Source organism: Rhinolophus sinicus, linkage group LG07 (assembly GCF_036562045.2).
Source record: "Rhinolophus sinicus isolate RSC01 linkage group LG07, ASM3656204v1, whole genome shotgun sequence".
Taxonomy (NCBI): Eukaryota; Metazoa; Chordata; class Mammalia; order Chiroptera; family Rhinolophidae; genus Rhinolophus; species Rhinolophus sinicus.
Window position 1 is genome coordinate 20,166,177 of NC_133757.1, and position 26,389 is coordinate 20,192,565.

Below are 26,389 nucleotides of genomic sequence, written 5' to 3' on the forward strand. Positions count from 1 at the left end.
ACTACCAAAGGAACCTGTATGGAAATATCACCTCTGTAAGAGAAGAGGTCACAGCAGAAATACGAAAACTGAGGGGAGATGTGTTGAGACAACAAAAAGTGATAAAATATAAGCTGGCAAAACTCAGGAAAGAAGTTAAACAATAGCAACAAAAAAGGTCAAGAGGAGCTTGGACATTGCTACTCATTCAATGATAATATGAGGAAGACTTTTTATAAATCTCATTTTGCTCAGGGAATTAAAATAGATTAAAAGAAAAAATCTGGCTCTCCTTTGTCTTTCCTGTCTATTGTACATATCCTAAGTGTCTTGGAGGAAGAGAGCCAAAACAATGAAACTAAAATAAAATGTATATTTCAAAATATAAATCACAGAAACTTTTGAGAAATTAAAATGGAAGGAGAAATTGAACCCATTGAATGAGACTTATATTCCAGGGGAAAGAATTGATCCAGTAATGACCAATCACGAAACATACACTGGATAAAGTAAATAGTATTCAAATATATACTTTTGAAAAAAAGGACTTTAGGTATCAAGGGGGGAAAAATTAAGACACCAAAGACGGAAAAATATCAGACCGACCTGATACAGTAACATTCACTAAATTAATGGAGCGAAATTCTCGTGGCAAACAAATGACACATTGATTTTATAAACAATATTAAACCATAAAGGGGATAGAGAAACATACTTTCAACACTAAAAAATTAACCTTTCTTGAAAACATTACTAAAGGACAAACGTTAGTCTTCAGACAACTAAGAAATAAATGAGAAAAATTATAATAAAAGAACTGGTGGTCACCACTAAATGCATTTACATATAAAATTAAAATCAAAATAAATGCAGGAAGGATGGTTCAGAGCAGGATGTAAATGCTCTAAATAATTTAATTAAAAAACTGAGGTTGGATAGAAGGGAGAGAGAAGAGGTCATAAACACATGCTATTTTTCTCCACCTTTCTTCAGTGTCTCATAAAATATTTAAGTTTAACAGAATTATGTTTTAAGTGAGAAAAGCAAAAACTAGAAGATAATATAATCAAGCAAACTTGAGTGGTGAAAAAATTAAAGCAAATAGGGAGGAAACAGAAATTCATGGAAATACAATAATCATATAATTGCTCACAAGAGGAAATCAATATATATTATCCAATAATAGATGATTTACCATGTTATAAAAAGTTATATCCATAAAGCTAAGTAGTTAGAATAAATACTCAAATTGTCAAAGAAACACATAGGCAGGAAAGCAAGGAAAACAGACCATGTAATGAGTTTGTTTTAAAAAAGTGATTACACCTAAAAACTAAGCATACACTTTAGAACTAAGACAAATCTGTAATATAACTCAATGCAAATGGCCAAACTCACCTCTGAGAAGGAAAGGTTTCTCTAATTACATACTGATGGCCAGCCAATTTATATTTGTATCTGTAAAATGGATAACTGTTTATCTGCCACCTATTGACATTCTTTTATTTTGTTTCGGTCTTAGCCAATTGATAGTTGAAAATAATAGCATTTAATCTGTGTTTATCTGATGATTCATGAAATTCAGTTTTCTCAAGAGTAATTGGCCTTTTTGCATTATTTTGGGACACTGTTATTCCATTGCTTCTCATCTATTTCATAGTAAAAAACAAACAAAAAATCCTTAAAACAGCTTTCATTCTAATGTTATCTCTAAATTCTCCTTGTAGGTCTCATTTCCTACTTTCTTCATCTCTCCCTAAACTAAATAATAGAGTGCCCCGTGGCCCAGTCTTTGGATTGTTTATCTTCTCTCTATACTCCCACGGTGATTTCAATGTCGTGGTTCAAAAGTATCATCAGTATGCTGACACCCTTCCATTTACATTCCCAGCCCCTACCACCCAACCATTCCTACTTCTATACCCAGCCACAAATCTCTACCTGCCCACCCTGCATCTCTGTGAGGAGATGGGGGCCCAGGGCCCCACACGCGTGGCTCCATGTCTCCCTCTGACCGCGGACTTCTGCCACCCACTCCCTGGTATGCTTCCAGTGTAGCCTTCCCAGGTCATTCTAAATAAAATAGCAATACCTACAGACACCTAACATTCACAATCCCTCATTTATTTTTGTCCATAACATTGTTATCAACTAATACATTTTGTAGATATGGAAATAGATACCCGATAGATAGAAGGATAGAGAGCAATATTTATATAACATTGTTTTGGTGCTCTCATATAATCAATAAATGTAATCTTCCTAGTGACCCATGAAGTGGGTACTGCAATTATCCTCTTTTTACAGATGAGACAAATGAGAAACAACTCAAGGTCATGCAGTTAAGTGTGGCAAACCAAGGTCAGAATAATGGCCATCAGTCTCCAAACTACAGACAGGCTTTTAACCACAATCCCTTGTAGCCTTTCATATTAATGTATATATCAATGTATATATCACATACATGTTTTTTCCTGTGTCCCACTAGAATGTAAATGCCACGAAAGCAGGAACTTTATTGTGTTTTATTACCTTAACCCCAGCATCTAGAATAGGCGGTCTGGAACATAGTAGACAATAAAACTTTATTGAATAATGGGAAATCATATCTCTTTCAAACAAAATAAAATTTGATGCTGATAAAAGAGAAAATGCCTATTGGTTTCCAGTATAATAAAAAACAAAAAAAGAGAAGTGTTTCGAAATAGTTAGAAAAAACTATCTGGAAATCTGCCTGCAGAGTTATAGAAAACTTTATGCAATGCAAGGAAAAATGAAACCAAAAAAATGTCAACATTTTAAATGCTAAGTCATGTTTCCCAGAAACAATTCTGGCCTGTTCATCATTATATGCAGTATTAGCATTAAGAAAAGGGCAATCAGATTGGTAAATTCATAAATCACCCCTGTGTTTCCACCTTAAAGAAATTAAATAGAGAGAAAGTGATAATAAAGCCTTAAACTGGGACCGTAAAAAAGGGGATGGAAAGAAAGGAAGCACTTGAGAAATAACTAAGGGTGACATTGGCAGAAGCTGTGGGTTCATTTAATTTGGTAACATAGACTGACTTCCAGGTTTCTACCTTGAGTGACCTAATAGAAGGTAGTATTTCCACCAATGTATCATGTTGCCACCCAGCAGCCTATCCATCTGTCTCCTCGTACCTGCCCCTAAAGAAAGGAGAGTCTGTGAGACGGATCTTTTCAGGGACTTTGCTTCACCTTTGTGCTTGCACCTTATGTCTCCCTGTTTGGCCCCAGAAAGATGGCTGGTCAGCCAATGACTGTACAGTACGACTTGCCACGTGGAAAGCAACAAAGCCAGCCCCCCACCTTCCCCCAGCTAAGGAGAGCCTCAGCCTCTGTGGCTGCATTCCTTCCCACAACCTGCAGGGGGAGTGACTCAATGGTGTGCTCTCCATCTATTCATATGCATAAAGGTTTTGTCCTTTGGGGAAGTACATACATCCTCAGACTTAGGGTTCAGCTGCATGCAGGCAAGGATGATTGGCTTGAATCAGTTTCCTATTATAATGCATAGGATTCACAGATCTTGAGATTGACAAGCTTATCTCCTTTACTTCCCCACCTAACTAATAAAAGCTATGCATAGGCCCTTGGGCTCAGTCCTTAAGGCTGCAGTCCCTTGGCCCCTGGCACTCTATTCTTGACTACTGTCTCTTAACCCTGCTTGGCCCTCGCTCCCCACAACCCTTGCCGAATGGGATGCAACAGTATCAGGTTCAAGGAGGACATGATTTTATTTTACCTGTGGAACATCCAAGTTGAGATGTTGATATGGCTATAAGCTATACAAGTCTGCAGTACATGGTAGAGGTCACAGCTCACTAACTTGAGAGTCATCAGAACATGGAGATGGTACTCAAAACCATGAGACCTCCCACGCCATGAGTACTGGGTGCAAAGAGAGGCAGGCCAAGGGCAGAAAGTTGGGGAACAACAAGAGTAGTGACTGGTGCTGTCTAGTTTGCATTGTATGTGTTCAATAAATACTTGTGAATAAAAGAATGATACTGCCAATGATCTGCCAAATTTAGGAACATCTTTCTGAAATTCTGGCTCTTAATCAAGCTAAGAAACAGTGATTTCTTTAAGCCACAAAGATCTCTCTTTCACTCCATCTTTCAAAATGGTTGACTACTTTTCCTATCTTTTATTAGACCTCAAAAATTCATGCAACTCATTTGCAAAATGAAGTAACTGTTACATCCACAATCTATCAAAACAAGTAGTTATTGAGCACCCCTGATTTGCAAAGGCATCTTGCTAAGGCAAAAGATGAGGGGTAAGTTGTGTGCATAAAATATTGCCCCTCGCCTCAGAGAGTGTAAAATACAATTTGGAAAGAAGAAGACATGTAAGTAACAACTCCTAACTGGGGAATATTCCAAAATTCAAGTTTCCTAGAGGAAACAGTCTGTAAAATAACTGATGACAGAAGGGTGGGAAGGCAGAGTGGGGGACATCAAAGTTGCCCTCAAGTGCCAAGTATGACTTCACACACACACACACACACACACACACACAATCAGTCACCTCGTGGAGCATCATCTTTCATTTCCCTCATTTTTAAAATCTATTTTGCACCTTCTTCCAGTGAAACCTAAAACCTAAAACGAGGTTTCCTTTGTCTGCCTAAAAAACGTGAGTCCCACCTCTGGATCAAAGTTCTTGAAATGAAGGATTTTGGACTTGGACATTTGAAGAGGTAATCAGCACTGAAAAGAGAAGGGAAGATGTAGTGCATCCTAGATTTTTCCAGAAAGAAAATCCTAGAGATGCTCAATTTCTTAGAGATTCTCATTCCGAAATTAGACAGGTCACTTGGACAGAAATAGAATGCGCCTTTGATAAACTACTTAAAGTCAATTACCATCAGAGATTTGACTCCAAGTTACCTCAAACCCCAGGCCAAATCCCTGTCATTTCAAGACCTCTTTAGTATAATAAAACAGCAACCCAACCGAAGGATTCAGTGGGCTGCTCAAGTCCCCTGGAGATGAAACTGACCCACAACGCCTTTAACTTTCACTGGAAGTCTCGGATCTCTCCAGGGGGCCCTGTCCTCAAAGCAAGCAAGGGGCAGCACTCAGCTCCACACCCTCACACCCTCAGAAAAATCACCCTCATTTCCCTAGGCAGCAGTTGACATCACCTATGCATCCTCCTTCTATCACTGAGTGCACTTCCTGGACTCACCTGAATGAAGATGTATTCATCCTGGACGACCAGGGAACTGATGTCAATGGAGCGAGCAAAGGGCCCACTCCGCGTAGTCTCTGCGCATTCCTGGATCCTGCAGGTGAGGTAGTGAGCATCTGAAATGGGAGGGCAGAGTGACACTTAGATACAAGGGGAAACGGCGAGCAGACGTCTCATCCGCCCTCATGGGACATCAGTGATACAATTTAAAACATCACCGAGGTTCCATTTTCTTGCCCACAAAATTTGTAATATTTATTTAAATGATAAAATCAGGCAAAGGAGTGGGGAAAGAGTTAATCTTACGTTCTGCTGGCAGAAGAGTAAATTGGTATACCTTTCTGGAAGAACAAATTTGAAATATCTATCAGAATTTTAACTGTGCATACTTTACACCAGCAATTCTAATTCAAGGGGTATTTTCTACAGAAATACTCCTGTTTTTTCACAAAGAGGCAAGGGGAAAGATGGTCACCGTGGCACTGTTCACAGCAGTGAAAAAGCAGAAACAGACTAAATGTCCATGCATCAAGGAACATCTAAATAAACTAAGGCACACATATTTTGGAGTGCTCTGCTGCAAAAGGGTTAGGAAGACACATAGGCATCACTGTGTTGATTTCTCCAAGATACACTATTCTGCAACCTTTAAAAAAATGATGTAGCAACATGTATAGTAAGATATTTACTATTATTACAATAATAAATTATTTACTTATTACTTATATAAAATTTATAAGACTTATATAAATGATTTGTAAAATCTTCTAAAGATCTCAACAGCTGAACCCCCTTCAAGTAACTGTCTCCCCCCTAAAAATAAAATCATGGCAGCAAGCTGGGAAATCCTTGACTCTCAAAGGCATCTGGTTATGACGACAGGGTCATACAAAGAAGACAAGCCATTTGGTTATTTGTTCCTTAGTGAAAAACTACAGGTATGCCTCTGTGAAGAAAATTAGTGTATACATTTGCTTTAAAAATGGTTATTATTCATTTTATAGTATTTAAAAATAATAAATGGTCAAAATGAAAAGTGGGGATTATTTTAGGATTCAAAGCATAGTGTCTTTGTTTTCATTTAAAACCACCTGCGCTACCTACCACATGTGTCTAATGCAATTGTCCCCTTGGATATGTGCATGGTTGTGCATAGGTGTCAGGGGCTACAACAGACAGGATGGCGGGCAGTAGAGATAAACAAAGGCAAAAGGTTTAAATAAGAAAAAAATATATAACAACAGAGTTTAAAACAAGGTACTTCAAATTATCCCTCACTGTCGATCTTTAGTGACAGCAAGTATTTCTTGTGTCCATGCAATGTATTGGATATTGCGTAGGTACTAGGAATATAGCAGGGAATGAGACAGAGATTTTCTTTTCTAAAAGGACCTGCTCTCCAGGAAGGGGCTTCCTCATATTATTTGTAGGTAGCTATTACACACATGTATTTATAAATGATTCTAATTAAACAACAAAACATATTTTGGTAGTGAAGGAATTCATTTTGTGGTCTATTCCTGCTTCTCAAATGTCCCTATCCGAGCAAAGTCTATTTGCTTTGGTATCTATAATCTGAACATGGCCAAACATCAATTTCATTCTCTCCGTCAGCAGTCTTATCATCTGCCCAGCAGCTCAAGCCTCTTAACTTTTCTTTCTTCCGTATGCCATGCTCTCCAGCTGGTTCCTAGCCTTGACAATTCTGCCTCTGGAGTGCTTCCAGAGTCGCTTCTCTCCATGATCCCTGCCACTTGCCTGGGACAAGTCCTCTTCATCCCTGTCTCTTATTGCATTCATTTCACCACCTGTGTTCACGCGCATGCTCAACTGGAAACGGGATGGACCTGAGGCAAGGAGCAGGGGTCAGTTCTAAAACCTAAACCTGAGCTAACCCCTCCCGGCTTCGAAACCACCAGCAGTTCTACGTGCTTCGGCACAAAGCCCGAACGCCTTTCTATACAATAATAGAAGACCTTTTACAAGTAGCCAAATAAAATCAAGTGCAGAAGGATTTGGGGAAATGTGTAAGAGTGAAATGAACGGGGGTAATATGACAAATGGCAGCTGGCACGTGGCCTTGGTGTCAGGGATCCCTGAGGAGTAATAGGGACGAAAGTAAAATGGCCAACACTTGCCTCTTTAAGGGAGAGGTGCTCTCAGCGTCAGTTCATCATTGACATGCAAAAATAAGACATTCCAAGTTTCTACATAAAGCTAACTGTCCCTACTTCTTAATGTAAAATTTCCTGCTTTTTTTTTTTTAACTGACAGCTAATTTGAACTTAAAACAGCACAGGCCAGACACTGTTTAAGTCCAAACAAGCCCTGGGAGCCACTCATTTCCCATGTCTGCTCTGCAATTTGGTTCCTACCTACCTCTCCAGAGAAGACACAGGCCATTTTCCCCATTCCCTGACCCGTTAGCAAAACCAGCTTGATCACCATTCTGTTTTAAGTATAGCCTACACGTCCCTTCCTCTTTGTTCACAGAGGAAGCCAAAAGTGGCCTGGCTTTCCACTTCTGGCTGAGAGGACAAGGGAAGGCAAAAAGCCCAGGCTGTGCTTTGGAGCACGTGGCCTGCCCACTAGGAATTTCTTGGACCCACACAGCCTAGTAATTTGCTCTTAGAATAAAAGCACTAAAAACCCAACTAAAAGTTGTGGTAAATACATGTAAAGAAACCCCAAGTGTTGACATAACCCACTACCCTCTCACTAGCAAGTATCTCAGAAAGCTGCTTACACTGGTAATCAAAGGTGCACACAGGAGGCCATCTGCTTACCCCTCCCACACAAGCTCATTTCCCCCTGTCTATTTACGATTCACTCTGGCATTTGGACACTTTGAAAACAGAATCAAGTGTATTCAAGGCCACCTTAAACAAAAGCAACACCTACCTAAACCTTGGCCCATGGCAGGTAAGCTATCATGCCAAACTCATCCCACTTCTTGGCCACGGCCCAGCATGGAATGAAAAGTCCAATTTAACAGGAAAGCAGCCCTAAAATGAGTTTTTGAAATCCACATAAAATTCAGGGGCCTTGCAGCCTCTAGCTGCACTCATGTATTAGAAGTCTCAATGCTTTTATTTTGCAAAACACAGAGAAACGATAATAAGCACCAAAGTGGGAGCTTGGGAAGAGTAAATTATTAGGCAGGTTTGGCCACCAGATGGAGGTGACTGTGGGTCACGAGGGGCTTTGGGTGTTAAAGGTGAGCAGGGGACATCATTTGACTCAAGCCTTGCATTTGCAAAAATTCTCAAATTTGGACCTCGGACATTATCTCCAAATGAGGCTGGACAGAGACTTAAAAGATTCTATAATTAAACTGAAAGAATTTATTTATCACATAACGTGAAATCCCAAAACAGGCTTCTAACAACAGAGGTGTTTTTTTGTTTGTTTGTTTGTTTTTGTTTTTTTTTAATTACAGCAGATGCCTGATAAAATGGAAGAGGTCCAGATCTCTTGAGCATATTGTGATGCTTGAGAGCAGGGCTTCTGACGCAAGAAAGGGCTGAGTTCGAATTCTGCCCTTGCTACTTGCCAATTGCCCTTGGCTAAGTAGCAGCATTGCGTTTCATCTGTGACATGCTGACAAGTTACCTTTTGCGTCAGGATTGTCATCAGGATTAAATAAGATTATGTACGAAAAATGCTTACTTAGTACATTGTTGGCTACATTTTAAAAGATCAATAAATGTTAACTCTTTTTATTGTGAAGAGAGAAGGAAGGGGATTTAACACTCAGCATCCCTCATACATTCAATTAATAATAAGTGATGTGTTTTATTGTGGAGAATCAAAAGACCATGACAGCACAGGTCCTACTATAATAGTAAAATCATATTCTGAATTTATATCACCGTTTACTTTCTTTAAGTGCTATGGTAGTTCAGACAAGAAAAACAGAGTGTCTGAGCTGGAACAATCAAGGAGAACTTGAAGGAGGAGGCAGTCCTCGTGTTTAGCCTGGATGGAGAATTATGTTACTTGAGAGGGGAATTCCTGAAAGAGGGCATGGAAACTGAACACAGGTTTTTAGGCAGACAAAGCTCATGGGAGGCACTATATAATTACATGTGGACTTTCATTAATTCTCATTCTTGAACTTCTATTTTTCTCTCCTCGCCTTTGAAACATCCTCAAATGAAAAACTAGAAAGACCAGATTGAATGAAGATCTCATTTGCATATCCCCTTGGGAAAACCAGAGAGTGATTTCCCCCTTGATTGAGAGTCACAGCACCTTCAGGATTAATGTATTTCTAAATGTCAAATGTCTTTCTAATACATTTGTAAGACCTGGTGTGGCCACTGCTCCACTTACAAAAACTAAAAGTCAAAGGCTTTGCTCCCTGCACAGTGAACAGAGAGAACTGCCTGATAACCAGAAATATCTGGCCCTATTTCAGCGAGCTGTACTGCTAGCAGGACCTTCCGGGAAGGTGGTACCCTCTCCCCCATGTGTCCAGCCCCCAAGCCTTCTCATCCTAGATGTTGGACCAAGGGTCTCATATGGTGAGAAGGGGTAGCCTCAGACCAACTGATTCATTCCTTTGTATTGGCTTACGGTGTATAGAGAAGTTGCAGGTGTCAGAGAGTCCCTGAGATACCAGGAAGCTGGGAGCATAAGAAAGGTTCTTGGCCTCAGAAGAATCTCAGGCCAATGATAGAGACTGGATATTCCCAAGTGAACGTGCCTTGTGGTCTGTGCTGGATAGAGGATGATCAGAGAACTGGGGAATGTGGGAACAGGGAATGAAGGAGGCAACCTGACATTCTCAGCCGCCTTTTCTTGCTAAGGAGTTGCATTCCTGCTAGGAGTTGTGCAGAGCCTAGGGAGGCAGCCTCTAACTTTCTCCGTGCAGCAAGCCAAGCTTCTCATCTGTCTACATCAACAAGTTTCATCACACAGTCCAACACTTCTCACACTGCCAAACGTTCTCCAAAGAGTCACCTCCTTCGTAGCAGGAATAACGTTTTAGTTACCTTTGTTTCTCTCCTCAGGCTGATTTTGTAAAGCCTCCGTAAATGCTACTTCAACTGAATTGAATTATATTAAAAGCCTACCTATTTCTGTTATGTTGAATTATATTGTGTCTAGTGATTATATTTTGCCTTTGAGATTACTAAATATTCAAACTATCCTAAACGTCATGCCTCTTGCCACCTCACAGAAAAAATCTTTTCATTATTTGCTCAACTTCCATTTCTTTGGGTCATATATAGTCAAAAACTGCAAAAGGGAATTAAAATTGTGAACAAAAGCAAATTCAGCTGTTCGGGTCTTCTCTTAGAGAAATACCCTAGAGCTATTTATTTTAAATAAGAACATTAACTCTCAAATGCAAATAAGTAAAACCAGATTCCAGGAAACTCTTAAAAGTTATTTAGCTTTCATAGGCTTCCTTCTCTTAGGGGAGTGGAGCTCACCTGTGCATAAAAAAAGGACACTGACATTGGTGCCAATGCCTAACATAGTACTGGAGACATGGTAGATACTGAAAACAAACAGAAGCAACAAACTGAAAAAAAAAGTAGCTTCCATTCCTTCCCGTTGTGCTTATGAATTTAGAGTTTCTGCAAAGCTTCCAATAGCCCATTGGAGAATTCCAGTGTCTGTAACTTCTAATGTCACATGGAGGTGGGGAGGATTGGAAGAGCAACAGAAATCACAGCGACCTTGAATATCTTAGGACCCTTGACACTCATTCAGGGCTCTTTCCACGCTACTTGCCAAATGAACTGATCCTGAATGTGACGACTAGGTGATGATGATGGCAATGACGACGATGACAAGAAGTAACATTTTCGAATGCTTCACTCGATGTCATCTTGTGTTGCAGGAAATGCACGCAATAACTGATTATTGCGAGAATGAAAGAATCGTGCGAGAATGATTGGCCACAACCCAATAAGGAGTTAGGGCGATTATCATGCCCATTTCATAGATGAGGAAACCGAAGCACAGGATGATTATGGCCTGAATTGCACAGTTCTAGGAAGTGACACAACTGGGACTGGTGCTAAAATCATTTAAATACCTATCCATCTCCCCCAAACTCTGTAAGCTCTTGAGGACAGGGATGATACCACATTCACCTGCACGTCCCCCCAGTGTCTAGCACATGTAGATTTTAAATAAATACAGGTTGTATAAAAGAGCTCAATGGATTAATCAATTAATTAGAAAAGGTAGGAAGTTTTTTAGCACTAGATACCAAGAACTTTGCATTCTAGTTTTTGTCACCATTGATTTGACTTTAGTAGTCTTTTAAAACAGGTGTTTGTTTTATGTACAAATTTGTACATTTTTGGCATATAGTTCTAAAGTTTTAATAGATACATAGATTAATGTAATTACCACCACAATCAGGCTACTGAACAATTATATCAATCTAAAAAATTCCCTCATTCTGCCCTTTCTTGTCCAATACTTCCCTCACACTGGAAACCACTGATATACATTCTCCATCCCTATAGTTTTGCCTTTCCCATATGGTCCTATAAATGGAATCATATAGTAAGTAACCTTTGGAAACTGGCTTATGTCATTCAACATAATGCCTTTGAAGTTTATCCGTGTTGTCGCATGTATCGATGATGCTGAATAGCATTCTACTTTATAGACATACCACAGCTTGTCATTCATCCATTCCAGAATCTTTAGGTTGTTTCCAGTTGGGGTGATTATTAATAAATCTGTTATAAACATTTGTATATAGGTTTTTGTGTGAATACAACATTCATTTATTTAGGGTTAATATGTAGCGGTGAGGTTGCTGCTGTATCCTAAAGTGTGTAACTTTATAAGAGACTTCCAAATATTTTTCCATAATGTCTATACCATTTTGCATTCCCACCAGCAATGTATAAGAGTTCCAGTTGCTTCGTATCATTGTTAAAACTTAATGTTGTTGTCAGTTTTGTTTATTTTAGCCATTCTAATAGGTATGTAATGATATCTCATCATGGTTTTAACTTGCATTTCCTTAATATCTAATGAAGGCTTATTTGTCATCCTTATATCTTCTTTGGTATAAATCATCTGTTCAAATTTTTGCCCATTTTTTTTTTATTGAGTTTTTCCTTATTGCTAGTTTTTGAAGTTCTTTTATGTTCTGGCTATAAGTCCTTTGTTAGGTATATGATTTGCAAATGTTTTTTTCACTGGCTTTATCATATCTTCTGAACAGCCAAAGGTTTTTTATTTTGATTAAATCCCATTTACCAATTCTTTATTTTGACCATTTTGTTCTTGGTGTCAATTCTAGATCACAAAGATTTTTCTCCCATAAGTTTGTAATTTTATATCTTACATTTAGAATATGATTCATTTTAAGTTAAATTTTGTACAAATTTTGAGCCATAGGTTGAAGTTCATTTCCCCTCGTATGATTGTCCATTTTTCCCAACACCATTCGTTACAAAAATGTTATTTCTCCGCTCATATGTTATATCCTGCAAACTTGCTCAGCCTAGTTATTAGTTCTAGAAGCTTTTTCGGTGGATTCCTTGTGATATTCTACATGGACAGTCATGTCAACAAGAATAGCAACAATTTTACTTTTCCCTTTGCATTTCATTTTTATTCCTTTATTGCCCTGGCTAGGACTTGCAGCTGATGATGAAGAGGTGTGGTAAGATAAGAGTAAATATCCCTACCTTTTCCCTGCCCTTAGGGGGAAAGCATTCAGTACCTCACCGTTAAGTATGATGTTAGTTGTACATCTTCATAGAGGTACTTTCTCAGAAGTCCCCTTCTATTTGTAGTGTGTTGAGAGCTTTCTGTTCCAGTTTTTATTTTATTAGTCGGCTAGCTGTATGAATCTGGGCAAATTCAAGTCTAAGCTACCACATCAGGAAAAAAACGAAAAGGAAATAAAATACATTTTGTGCCTTTTTGCGATGATCAAAAGATAAAGATGTGCTTGTATGTGTGAGTACAAGAAAGCCCTCACCACCATGTCACAAAAGGAAGGTGACATGAATTTCATTAGGATATGTAAAATAAAGCATCCCCGAGCTAATGCAGTCTTGTTATGTGTGCTCTCTAAATAAAGGTGGGTTAGAGCCAATTCACTAGGTTGAGAGAATATTCTTTTAACTATTGAAAATCTAAGTTTAAAAAACCTAGATAATGGAACAGAATGAATAAATACTATACTTTAACCTGAGTGTGGCATATGAAATTTATCCCTGTTACATTTCTGCATTTTTTTTTTTTTTACAATTCTTGACAATAGGCCCAACTCTTCTGTGTGCTTTGCATTTTTAATCTCATAAAATTTCACATCACTCCTGCACCATAGGTTTCACTCAAATTTGAACCAGAATTCTTGAACTTTCAAAAAATAAATTTAAGCTTAATGTAATTAAATTATCTGAAAAGAAAAAAAAAACATAGTAGCTGTGCAGCAGTAGCGAAGAATGTGTCTTAAGTCTGAGCACGTGGAACCTGAGGATACACAGTACAGGTTTTGGGGGAAGGTATCCCTATGTGAAGTATGAGGTCAGATAGTCCTATAAAGTTTCCTCCACATCTATGGCTTTAAAAGGTTCACATGGGAAGCAAAGCCAAGGCAGAGGTTGTCTGAAAAACCAGCCTGTTGGTCATCATCTGAGAGTTACTGTCTGCTCTTTTCTTCCTGCTGTCCTACTATGCTCCTTCAAACCCCTATACCTAACTCTTCTCCCAGTTTTTTGTTTGTTTGTTTTCTTTTTTTTTAACCTCTGAGTCAGTTAACATAACTCTGAATCTGAGTTTCATCACCCTTATGATCAGTAAATTTGAGTATGTGACCTTATCTCCTAAGTCTTAAATAGTTCTTCTATTAAAGATTATTTTTAAATACTCTGGGTTATACCTCATCCCTGTCTGCTTCAGAGATTTACATGTATTCAAGAGTAAAATGGGACTTGATTCAAGAATCAAGTCCCCGCCAAGGAAAAAAAAAGAAAAAAAAACTTAGCAGACTGCCAGACATATAGTAACAAATGCTGGTTGCTTTCTAACTCTTTGAAAATAAAAACAAAGCAAATACATTACCCAAAATGCATGTTTCTGGCATGCATCTGTGTTTGGCTTCAAAAGCATGTTTGGACAAAACATATGCATTTTTGCTCCATGTATTCTAAATGATATTTCAGCACGTACAGCCAGGTTAAAACAGAATCGCCCTACATTTGTACAATATTTTATAATTTCTACAACATTCATCCCCATTTGGTCAACCCATAACCCTGCGCAGTGGGTAGGGCAAATATGAGTAATCTCTGTTAATAGAGGAAGTCAGAGCACAGAGAGTTTGAAGGGGTGTCCCCTGGTCTTGAGCTTAATGGGTGGCAGAACCCAGTGCCCCGACTCACCGCGGGTGCCTGTTTAGCTGCATTCCCCGGTGACCCCTGTTTCCATAGATTATTTGGCCATATTTTTGACCTAGGATATGCTAATTATACGTTCATGTATTTTATATGTATTTCATATACATCATATGTTTTCACATGTTTTGTATGTTTTTGTTTTGGGTGGTTTTATTTTTCTTGCATAGGGAAGAGCCCTATAAATATGATCAACTCTGGGAAGAATAAAATGCTTAAAGTGGTGCAAAAATGATACTTATTCGGTCAAATTCTAAGATGCACATAGGTGCATGATGTGCAAAGATGTCACATGTCCCAAATCTCGGGGTTTCATTGTTTGTTTGCAGGGACAGCATATGTCTTGCGCACCACTGCATCTACAGAACCTAGAACCTTGGCACATAGTAGGTTATCAACAACTATTTGTGGAATGAATAAATAAAAAGTTTTGCAAAGAACAGCCAAGTTACTTTTTTGGTAAGCTGGACTCTATGAAGGGTTTGCTTTTTAAAGCTGGCAACGCCTGCAATTCACCATGTGAATGCAAAATCCTGTGATGAGCTATGGATATCCCCTAATTCGAAGTGCACCGAGGATGCCAAGAAATTACTAACAGGAGCCTCAAAATTCATCACATTAACTCACATCCCCAGAAAATTCATTCCTGAGGGTTTATTTCAATGAAATGTCTCCCTTGGGACCAGAAGCCTTTCCCCCACTCTAGGAAATAAGGATGGATATGGCAGTAATGAAGCTTAGGGCTTTTCATCTTCCCAAGTCATTAAAATGCAAATTGGGGGAGGAGAGAGAGCTGCAGGCAGGTCTCCCTGGACCTAGCCTGGCAGAAGCAGCACTCACATCCATCTGCAGTCCTCGCCTCCATGTGTACCAGGTCCGGCTCCTTATCCAATCCGGCCACCGACCTGGGGAAGGAAGGGAGACAGAAGCTCAGTGACCACAGGACCATGGACAACAAAGGGTAGCACTCAGGGTGATTACTGGATCGGAAAGTCAAGAGGGACTGTCCTGCGCCATGCGGATCCACAGCACATGGCCTGTAATGGTCACAACACATGAGTCCCGGAGTGGTGTCAGAGAGTTGGTGACTGTCACAAAACAGGAAAGAATACAGAGTCCACAGCAATGCTGGTCCAAATATCCGTCCTTGCCCCTCCTCCACCGTCTCACACCTTCTAAGAGGTTCTCTCTTCCCCTTGGTCTTCCTTCCATCTTGCCACACCTGATTACTTCCACCACTTCCTCCTCCTCTGCCATCCCACTGAGAGTGTGCTATTCCCTCCCCAGCTGTGTCCCCTGGGGAAGGTGCATTAGCCTCGGTCCTGGCTGTTTGCTTCAAGGCACTCTTGCCCTCCTGCGTTAATCCATCTACCCTTCCTGCCTCATGCCTTGCAAACAAATGTTTGGTGACAAACATTCAAAATCTGGCCTGACAAGGATCAAATTCTCCTGATGATCAGAGTAGGGAAACTTAAACGTCTGTTGCCAAGAGCCAGAAGAAGAAGGCTAAATGAGAATCCTTACAAACAAATCCTCCTGGGCCACAGACCTTCCACACATAAAGCCTAGTCAGCCGTCTCCTGCAGGAGATATCCAGGTCAGAATAAGACCCAGAAAATCAGCTAAAAAAGGCAACACAGACATTAAAACATTCATGCACTAAAGAAATCACATAATCCACCCTCTCCGGAGAGCACTTACTCATAGTCTATTCACTCTTATTTTAAATATCATTCTAAGATTGGTTTTCTGGCCTTCCAGTCCTCAACAAGTAAGAAGCAGTGAGTTAGAAAGAAAAAGTAGAATTTAAAATGGTGACAATCGACAGCTGATGCCCAGATAGCAAGAAAAATAGAAAACATATGAAAAACAGACCTAAGAACTCAAAACGCAATCTCCCACACCATAACGTCTACACTTCTCAATGGCCCTGAGGCAATTACTGTATTAAAGCATCAGTATTTGACGTCTATACTAAGGGACTAAAGGCATAGAAAACCGGAAACGGAACTAATGGTACCAGTGCACTCCATATAAGAGACTAGGGCTACAAATGATGTATGTTAGGAAAAAGAAAAGAATTTTTGTTAAAATAAAACAATTATGTTTTGAATGGTTAAAACTTCAGTTAGTTAAAAAGTTTGTTTATATAAAATACATCTTTCTCCAAAGAAGCTAAATAAATGAGGCCTTGCTTTAACACTATCTATAAAACAAGTACTAAAACTGTTCCCTAATCTAGGATTGCGCACTCACTTCCATCTATGTAAAATCTATCTGATCAATGGACACCTAGGTTGCTTCCATATCTTGACTATTGTAAACAATGCTGCCATGAACACAGAGGTGCATATATCTTTTCGAATTATTGTTTCTGTTTTCTTTGAATAAATACCAGAAGTGGATTTCCTGCATGGTATGGTAGTTCTATTTTAATTTTTTGAGGAATCTCCATACTTTTTTCCATAGTGGCTGTACTAGTTTACAATCCCAACAGTTCCTTTTTCTCCACATCCTCACCAATATTTGTTTTTGTTGATTTATTAATGATAGCCATTCTGACAGGTGTGAGGAGATATCTCATTGTGGTTTTGAATTGCTTTTCTCTGATGATTAGTGATGTTGAGCATTTTTTATGTGTCTATTGGCCAATCTTTAGGTCTTCTTTAAATGTCTATTCAGGTCCTTTGTCCATTTTTTAATTGGATTGTTTGTTTCTTTGGTTTTTGATGTTGAGTTGTATGAATTCTTTCTATATTTTGGATATTAACTCCTTATCGAACATATCATTTGCAAATATCTTCTCCCATTCAGTAGGTTGTCTTCATTTTGTTGGTTTCCTTTGCTCTGCAAAAGCTTTTTAGTTTGATGTAGTCCCATTTGTTTATTTTTGCTTTTGTTGCCTTTGTCTGAGGCGTCATATCCAAAATAATATTGCTAAGACCCATGTCAAAGAGTTTATTGTCTATATTTCAACCTAGGAGTTTTACGGTTTCAGGTCTTACATTTAAGTCTTTAATCCATTTGAGATTTTAGGATATTAGGATATGGGGTAACAAAGTAGTATAGTTTCATTGTTTTTTGGTGTGTGTTTTTGTGTTTTTTTGCATGTATCTGTCCAGTTTTCTCAATACCATTTATTGAAGAGACTGTATTTGCTTCTTTATAGATTCTTGCCTCCTCTGTGATAGATTAATTGTCCGTGTACGTGTGGATTTATTTGTAGGCTCCCTATTCTCTTCTATTGATTTATGTATCTGTTTGGGGGCCAATACCATACTGTTTTGATTACTATAGCTTTGTAGCACAGTTTGAAATGAGGGAGCATGTGACTTCCAACATTGTTCTTCTCTCTCAAGATTGACCATTCAGAGACTTTTGTGGTTCCAACTTTGAAGACTATTTAGCCAAATAAGCCCATCGCACGCCTTTGTTTGTGAGGGTATTTGTAGATTTATTGGCTTAATCCATCCATTCCAAATAGAATAATTCTTATTAATGTACTACCCATCAGACAGTGAGCTTTCTAAGGACAGAGACTCTATCCTTTTTCAGTATTTACTACCACACATTGCTCAAGATTAGGCACAGCTACAGATTAAATAATAGGGATGAAAGATTAGCACTTCAAAGCTGCCTTGTCCTTGGGTCCACTGGGGAGAGAGATTAAGCCGCTCAGCCAGCCAGAGGCTGAGCAAAAGAACTTGGGTGCCAAGGGTCAGGAGAGCACTCTTGCTTTTGTCCAGTGCACTGTCCACTTCTGTAGTACTGCCAGCAGTAGCACAGTGCTTCTCACCAACGGCACAGTTGACATTTGAGGCTGGATAACTTTTTGTGGTGTGGCCTCCCCTAGGCAATGCAGGATATTTAGCAGCATGCTCAGCCTCTGACCGTGTTTCCCCGAAAATAAGACCGGGTCTTATATTAATTTTTGCCATAAAAGACACATTAAGGCATATTTTCAGGGGATGTCTTATTTTTTCATGTACAACCATCTACGTTTATTCAAATACAGTCATGTCACCTTCTGGAACGTCGTCATAACGTCCATCTGGCTGACGATGTTAACTGGGGCTTATTTTTGGGGTAGGTCTTATTTTCAAGGAAACACGGTAGATGCAGTAGCATCTTTGCAGTTCTGACAACCAAAACTGTCTTTAGACATTGCCACCTATCCCCTTGGGGCAAAACCATCCCCATTTGAGAACCACTGCCCTAGCTGGACACGTTTAATTGATGCCTGGGTTCTGTGCCTCCCCTACTAACAAGGCGCCTTAGCAAAAATAAGCATGCAATGCTTTCGCTTCTTCACGTAGTCCTAACACTGCTGAGATACCCTTGAACTGTTGCTATTCTGGACCACTTCATCTCACCTGGAAACTCTGATGTTCATCAGGTAGAATCAATCAAGACCTTAATGTTAAGTCCCCACTTCTAAAAACCTCATATAAGGAAAGTGCACACAAATACAGCAAGCAAAGAAATACAAGCTGCAGATATTTGGTGATTTGGGGGGAGAAAGTGGAAGTTGTAAGGGATAAACTCGTGGAAACGTTTGAGAAAGTTCATATGGTAATAACGATAAATGCTAATAAATATTGAGACCATTCGCATGCCAATCATTGTGTTTCTTTCATAAGCATTTTCTTCATTAATCCTCAAACCCAGTCTTTAAGGAAGATACCATTCATCTAATTTTCGTCCTTGGTAAAATGGGAATAATAAGAGCGATTAAGTAATGATCGATGCCCAAGTCATGGTAATAACAATCCATAGATATTGAAAGGACTGTGTTTCAGGCAGTGTTTTAAATATAAATGCTGATCTCATTAATCCTCACATCAATCCTATGAGTCGGGAATCATTCTTTTTTCATATTTTAAAAGGGCACAATTAGGCTTTGAAAGCTTAAGCAACTTGCTAAAAGTCACACAGCTAGGAAGCAGCAAAATTAGGGCTCCCACCAGGCAGATGGCTTTGAGTCTCAAGCTGAACCTCCCCTGTAATCTGCCTCTCCTGACTCATGAGAGAAGGGATGGGGTTTGAACCCAGTCTTTTCTTCCAGAGTCAAGGATCATAACCATTGTGGCCTATTGTCTCCTCTCCCCCCATATGTAAGTCCTTTACAGCAGCACTGTAGGAAATGTAAGTGCATTCTGCATACATGTTCAATATTTCTGAAAATTTTGGAGCTAGAGTACATGACCTGGGAGCCACTCATATTGGTGATAATCAGTAAGAAGGAAAAATGTTGGGGATACAAAAAGGAGGTTGGGCCAATGGCAGAGGAGTGATGAATGGAGAGTTTTGTAGAAGTCTAAGAAAGATAGAGTTGAAAAAAGAAAATTGGGGGTTTGGGCTTGACTGTTCTTCAGGTCTATGAGAATGGAATGAGCCAAGACACGTGTAAGACAAACCATGAAACTGCCATGAGTATAGGGGAGGGGATGAGAGGCATATCTGCTTAGATATGCCAGGCAGGTAAATAATTGACCCTGACACCTCTTCCATCTCAAGTATCCAGGTATTTTTTTTTTTTTTTTTAACATCCAAGTTACATTTCTAGGACCCAAGTGGGGCCAGGGTGGGGCCAGCAGCAGTATCCTTCACAGAACCAGCCAAGGGACAGGTCAAGCTCCCTGTACTTAATGTGTGCGAGTAAGTAGTGGTGAATTTGCAAGCATCCCATTGAAGCTACATGGAAAGAAACTCCCAGAAAGTTTCCAGAAAGTACCAAATCCTAAAAAGAAATTATATCGGTAGGTATTAATTCTAATGCAAAATGAAAACAAGTCATTAATAGTGCTTGTGTTTGTTTTTATTGTATTTGTTGTTTTAACTGACTATAAAACAGAATAACAGAACAAAATACAGTTAAAATATCAAGAAAAGGTATAAATCTATGAAAGTCCTTATGAAATTCTAAGAAGTCCTCACTGGTGAATTTTCTTAAGATTTTTCAGAAAACTAACATGACTGGGGGAAAAGTAATCTTTTCCAGTGGACCTTTCCGTTCTTCCTGAAGAAGGGAAGCAGGTCAGGCCCGTTTCTGCAAACTCCTCATCATATTTTGAACATACTGGGGGTGCCAAAAAAATGTACACAAGAGGACACTTTGGTCAACGTTGCTCAAGCAATAGTTCGCCATCATCAGAAGTGCCTGGATGCTGATGGTAACCACTTTGAGCACCTCTTGTAATTGCAGAAGTCAAACATGACTTGTATTCATCTTTTGTTATTGATGTATGTTATTACAATTTTAATAGTTTTTTCCTTTCTTAAAATGTGTATACACGTTTTTGGCCCCCTCTGTATATGCACATAATGACTTTTTAGTTTCCACATCTGTAAAATGGGAAGACCATAATATCTACTTCATGTCAAGTCATGGGGATTAAATGAGCTAAGTAGTAAACACACAGAACAGCACCTGACACAGAAAGCATTCTTTATATTTTAGCTATTTAGTTTTTCATTTGAAAAACAGATAAATTCATCTGCTTTGCTGTCTGACTTCTTCCCTCCCGCCTACCTCAGTTTTACATTTGCTGAGTCCCTAATAATTACAGCATTGTTCTAGGCACTGGATATGAAAAGTCCTTTCTACTGAGGAGCTCTGTTTAGGCACATTCCTCTCTCTCCATATTGATTATACATCACAAATCCCGGGAACCAACTGTTGCTAAGGGCTCCTATAATGCCCTGTTCTCCTCTCCGGTGTAGGAATCATTGTACTGGACTGCAATTGCCTGTTTTTACCTATGGGATATAATATCATGGGCTTTTGCTGGGTCTTTATATCAAGACATCCATCACAATGCTTGTAACATGGTAGATCATCAGTAAACACTTGTTGAATGAATGATTACAACACTTTCATCTAGTCAGACAAACTTTGTGAGGTCCTGTGTAAGCTTTAAGCTCATCCTTGGGTCTCAAAGACAAACATTTTTTAATGTCTAGAAGAGATCTCATTGTCCTATCTGTGTGTCGGATAGTGTTTACCATGCAGATTGCTCAAGTGGTGCTGAAAAGGGAAGAAAATGATTTTATAACCATTAACAAGACCAACATCCGCACATAAAGATCATGTGGAACTCTGGGAGGAAGGCTAGTGATTATTCCCTCACATTGAGAGCCCTTCTGAGACCTGAGCACAGACCAAGGACACAGGGAACAACAGGAAATAAGGAGCCAGACAAACCTCCGGGGAAGAAATAGAAATCGGCTCCTAGAGCCATGGACCAACAGATGTTACGGAGGGAAGTACCTGAAAAAGGTGAAGTGGCCTTCAAGTTTACTTTTAGCAACTGAACTTTCTGTCCAAAACAGCCTCAGAGTCCCAACATATAAAGTAAGTCAAACAGGAACTGATCAGGAACATTAAGGGTTCACCCAGACACAACAGTGCCCGAGGACCTGGATGCAGCAAGTTTTGGACGACCTGATCTCACGCAACCCCTTCATTTCATAGAAATAAAAATTGAGCCTCACAAAACTGTGCAGAAACACACAGCTAATTTGCGTGTGTGGCCCTAGAATCCAACTTGGAACCTCAGCCCGACCTCTTTGTGACATACTTGGCTGTCATGAGGAAGGGGCAGGGCTAAACCCCTGTGTGTTTTCTGTCCTTATAGATATGAATCCCAGAGCAGAAGCTTCTCCAGAAATAAGAAAACTGGACCTTGGGGTAAGCATGAGGCAGTGCTGAGGGTAAAAGACTGAGAAGGTCAAAGTACAAATGCTTTATCAACTGATTAGCTAGACACTTAAATTACAAAATAATCTCATCTGAATATATTTCACCAATTCACACACAAATACTCTCCCCCTTTATGTCTTTGCTCAGGCTGCCTCTCCCCTTAGAATACTCGTTCTGTTTCACTCTGCATATTCCCTACTCATGGCCCAGCTCAATACCTACTGTCCATGAAATCTCCTGACCCTGGCTAAATATTATAGTCCCTTGGGAAACTTTCTAAAAACATTGAATAGTAACACACAGTCCCTAGTCCCAGAAATCCTGGTTTAATTGGTCTGGAGCAATAGTCCTCTCACATTTCTGTAGCATCAGACCCTCCTTGTTAAAACACAGATCCTGAGCTCCACCCCCAAAGTTTCTGACTGGGGTGGTATGGAGGAGGGCCCAAGAATTGGCATTCTTAGCAAACACACAGATGATACGATGATGACAGGGGTCACACTCAGAACCATTCGCCTGGAGTGTAGCCCAGAAATCGAGAGCTTTCAGATGCTCCTGGGTGATAAGATTGTGTGGTCAGAGTGGAGAACCACACATTATAGCCTGAAACACAATCTCCACGACCTTTACCTAAAATAGCCTCTCCTTCTCGTGTACTTGCAGGGGTGTTAGAGTATGAATTCTGGTGTCTGACTCTAAGTTTGAGTCTTGGATCCGTCCAGTCCTTACTAACTGTGGGATCATAGGCAATTTACTTAACCTCTCTATGCCTCAATTTTCTCATCTGCACAACAGGGGAAACATAATAGCACCCTTCTCATTGCTCTTATGAGAACTAAATGAACTATAAAATGCAGGTAAAACATTTCGAAGACAGAGAAGCCTGTGTTAACACTTGACACTATATAAGTCTCTATCATAGTGCTCACATGATCTAAAATGCAATGAATACTTATTGAGTGCCTAATGCACCAACATTTTGACTATCAATTTAACGATATCTCACCTTAATCCTTAAATAAACTTCTGAGATAGGTAGTATAGGTTTTTTCCGATGAGGAAATGGAAATTTTGAGACGTCAAATTGCCTACCCATTGGTACAGAGTAAGAAAAAGATGGAACCTGGATTCAAACATCATCTGTCTTACTCCACCTTTAGTCACTTGTGTACCTAAAACGCTTCTCCTTTTGGATCGTGCTATTCTTGAAGACAGGCTCTAGATCTGATTAAATTATGTTTTCCACTAGTGCCTAGTACTGTGCCTTGCTCTGCATTTATTAAATATCTGTTAAGTAGATGAATAAGTACACAAGTGAGAACAATAATAACCTCAGCAGTATGTATGTTTGAGACAAATGTTGACAACAGCTCCATAATATGGTAAAACAGATTTCATTCATTTAATTAATCTCTAGGCAATTAAGTGAATAAAGTCTTCATTTTCCATTATTATGTTGCTATTTTCACCATTTATCCTCAAAGCCATATTGGATCTGTCAAACACATAGTCATCTGTGATTTGTTTGACAAATGTGATGATTCTATGAAAATGCTAAGGCAGCAAAAATGCAAGCTCTCATCCAGTTCAAATGAACATGGTGCCTCTAGTGGGCACTCTGGGAGTTTTCTTCCCAAATCACAAACAATCCCACCTCTGTCAACTGCTGGTTCCCCTAAATCCACAGATTTCTAGCTGCAGCCCCCTAAGCCCATGTCAGTGCTATATGGCCCTGCCCCTTGTCTATGGCAGATTAGAACAGGACTAGAACCCAAGTTGGGTCAAAGATATTTATTTAGGCTGGTTTGAGAAACTGTAGCAAGGGACTTGGAGCAACTTGTCTCAGACAACTTTAACTCTTCTGCAAGAAGGAAGAGAGAAGCAGAAATAAAAGACAGAAAGGGGTCCTTTGAGGTCTAACTGCATTTCTTCTCTTGAATCCTAATGATTCTCTCTCTCTCTCTCTCTCTCTCTCTCTCTCTCTCTCTCTCTCTCTCTCATTAAGCTAACTCAAATGATTTACTGTTTGTTGCAACCAGAGAGTTGTTACCAGTACCTTCTCCCCAAAATTTGCTCAGCATATGCAAGGATTTCTCATACTCCTGGATCAGCTACTGTCCCTTCAACATTCTGTTTCTCCCAGCAAATAAAAAGGGCATTGACTCTTAGATCAGTGTCACTCAAACTATGGGTTGTGATCTATTAGTGGGTTATGAAATATACTTATTGATTCAACCCCCTTTTTAATAAAATGGAAGAGAATAGAAAATGTAAGAGAATATCTCATATAGAAGACTATTATTCATGTAATTTTGTTTAAGATATATAAAAAGATATAGGTTTATACTGGGTCACAAGTATAAAGTTTCCTACCAGGTAAGCAATATTTAAAAAAAAGAGAGAAAGGAAGGAAGGAAGGAAGGAGGGAGGGAGGGAGGGAGGGAGAGAGGGAGGGAGAGAGAGAGAGAGAGAGAGAGAGAGAGAGAGAGAGAGAGAGAAAAGAAACTATATAGTCTAATTTAATATATCTTTCTAAGTTCTAGATGGCAGAACCAAATCCAGTAATCACATAAAACATTTTCAGGACCAGGCATAGACATATTAAGAGGTCACTCCCAACAGACAAAGAGATTCATCTCAACTGAAGAATCTCAGTGAACCATAGCCAACACCATGCTACACGCTGGCAGTAGTAATTTAAAGCTGGTCATTGGGGTTTCATGATTGTGTTAATGTGGTGACAATCCATGACACTTTACCCAAATACACTGAACAACTGCTCTACTAGGAATATGACCAGTAATCCTTTGACAAATACTTACTGAATACACACTATGTGTGAGTACTTGGTCCTGTTGGCCCACCAGTGTGGCTTGTGGCTCCCAAAGCAAGAGTTTCCCAAGAGTGTCCTGCGTGTCTCATATTGGAGACGGGGGATAAAATGAGGTTCAGGGGGCCAGAGGCATGGAGGGGTTGGTGAAGTGGGGCAGGGTATAATTTGAGAGAGAAGCATATTCATAAAGGCATAAAGACCTATCTCTTGAGTGCATACTATTCCAGTTAAACAAAAACAAGTAGAAATGAACAAAACCCTCATTGCCCTGCATCTCCCAAGCTGGAGCTTGGAATGACACAGTTAGTACTTGTTGGGGATCCACTGGTCACATTGGGTATTATTTTTAACTCATAACGCATTTTTAGGATAAGTTGTCTCCTCTATAGTCCAGTGGTTAAGGGAGGAGCTTTGGAGTTGTATGTCCTAGACCCAATCCTGCCTTTACACCTATAGCTGTGGGACCTTGGGCAAGTTAACCTCCAATTCTCCATAATAATCACAACTTCATCATGGGTCGTGATGAGGCTGAAATGAAATGATATATGTACACGTTTAGCAAGCGTGCATGCTAGATTATAGGCATCTTATGGAGTATATCGAGATGCACACACATGGACACACACACATCCATATCATCACCTACTGATTATGCAGAAAGTGTCTACGAAAATCTTGCATCAGAACATAGTACAGAGAGAGCTGGACTGAACTGAGGGCAAAGACGTCAATTCTGGTCAAAGTCTATTCATTGACCAGCTCTTTGGCTTTGAATGTGATACTCAACCCCTCTGGGCAGTTTCTTCCTCTGCAAATGGAAGGGGTTGCCAGGGCTGTGGGGTGGAGGGTGCCCAGGGATCCTGTCTTTGGTCTGTGATGATGGGTAACTCTGCAGCTGAAGAGGATGGGACACATAAGCTTTTCCTTGGAACTGATCTTACACCCCGATCGTCAGGTTCCTCCCTGCTCCATTCTCTGAGGGGGAACTTTTCTAATCAATGGAATTCACCAAAAGGCAGAGGACTCTCCTGCTGGCGAGGTCCCCAAGGTGTCAGTCACCCCCAGCTGGAGAGGGCTTCTCTGATCATCCTCACGCCACCCTCATGCTGTCAGAACGTGCCTGTACGTGCACCTCCCTGGGGACCAGAAGAGCAAGCAGGGCACAGACAGACGAAGGAGCTACTGGGGATCAAACTGTCACACTGGACAGTTTAGAGAGCACTTTCACAACACTGTCTAATTTCATTGCCTTCATCTTGGGAG

General features: G+C 39.8%; 1 protein-coding gene across 1 annotated transcript in view; it reads right to left on the reverse strand.

Moving 5' to 3' along the window:
* The window catches only part of SORCS3 (sortilin related VPS10 domain containing receptor 3), a 538,724-nt gene that overhangs the window by 134,525 nt on the left and 377,810 nt on the right, over positions 1 to 26,389 (reverse strand). Inside the window, exons 6-7 of the mRNA XM_019725085.2 lie at positions 15,432 to 15,496; positions 5,200 to 5,318 (exon numbers count right to left, since the gene is read on the reverse strand). Of these exons, the coding sequence (XP_019580644.2) occupies positions 5,200 to 5,318; positions 15,432 to 15,496 (184 nt within the window). The remainder of the gene's footprint in view (positions 1 to 5,199; positions 5,319 to 15,431; positions 15,497 to 26,389) is intronic.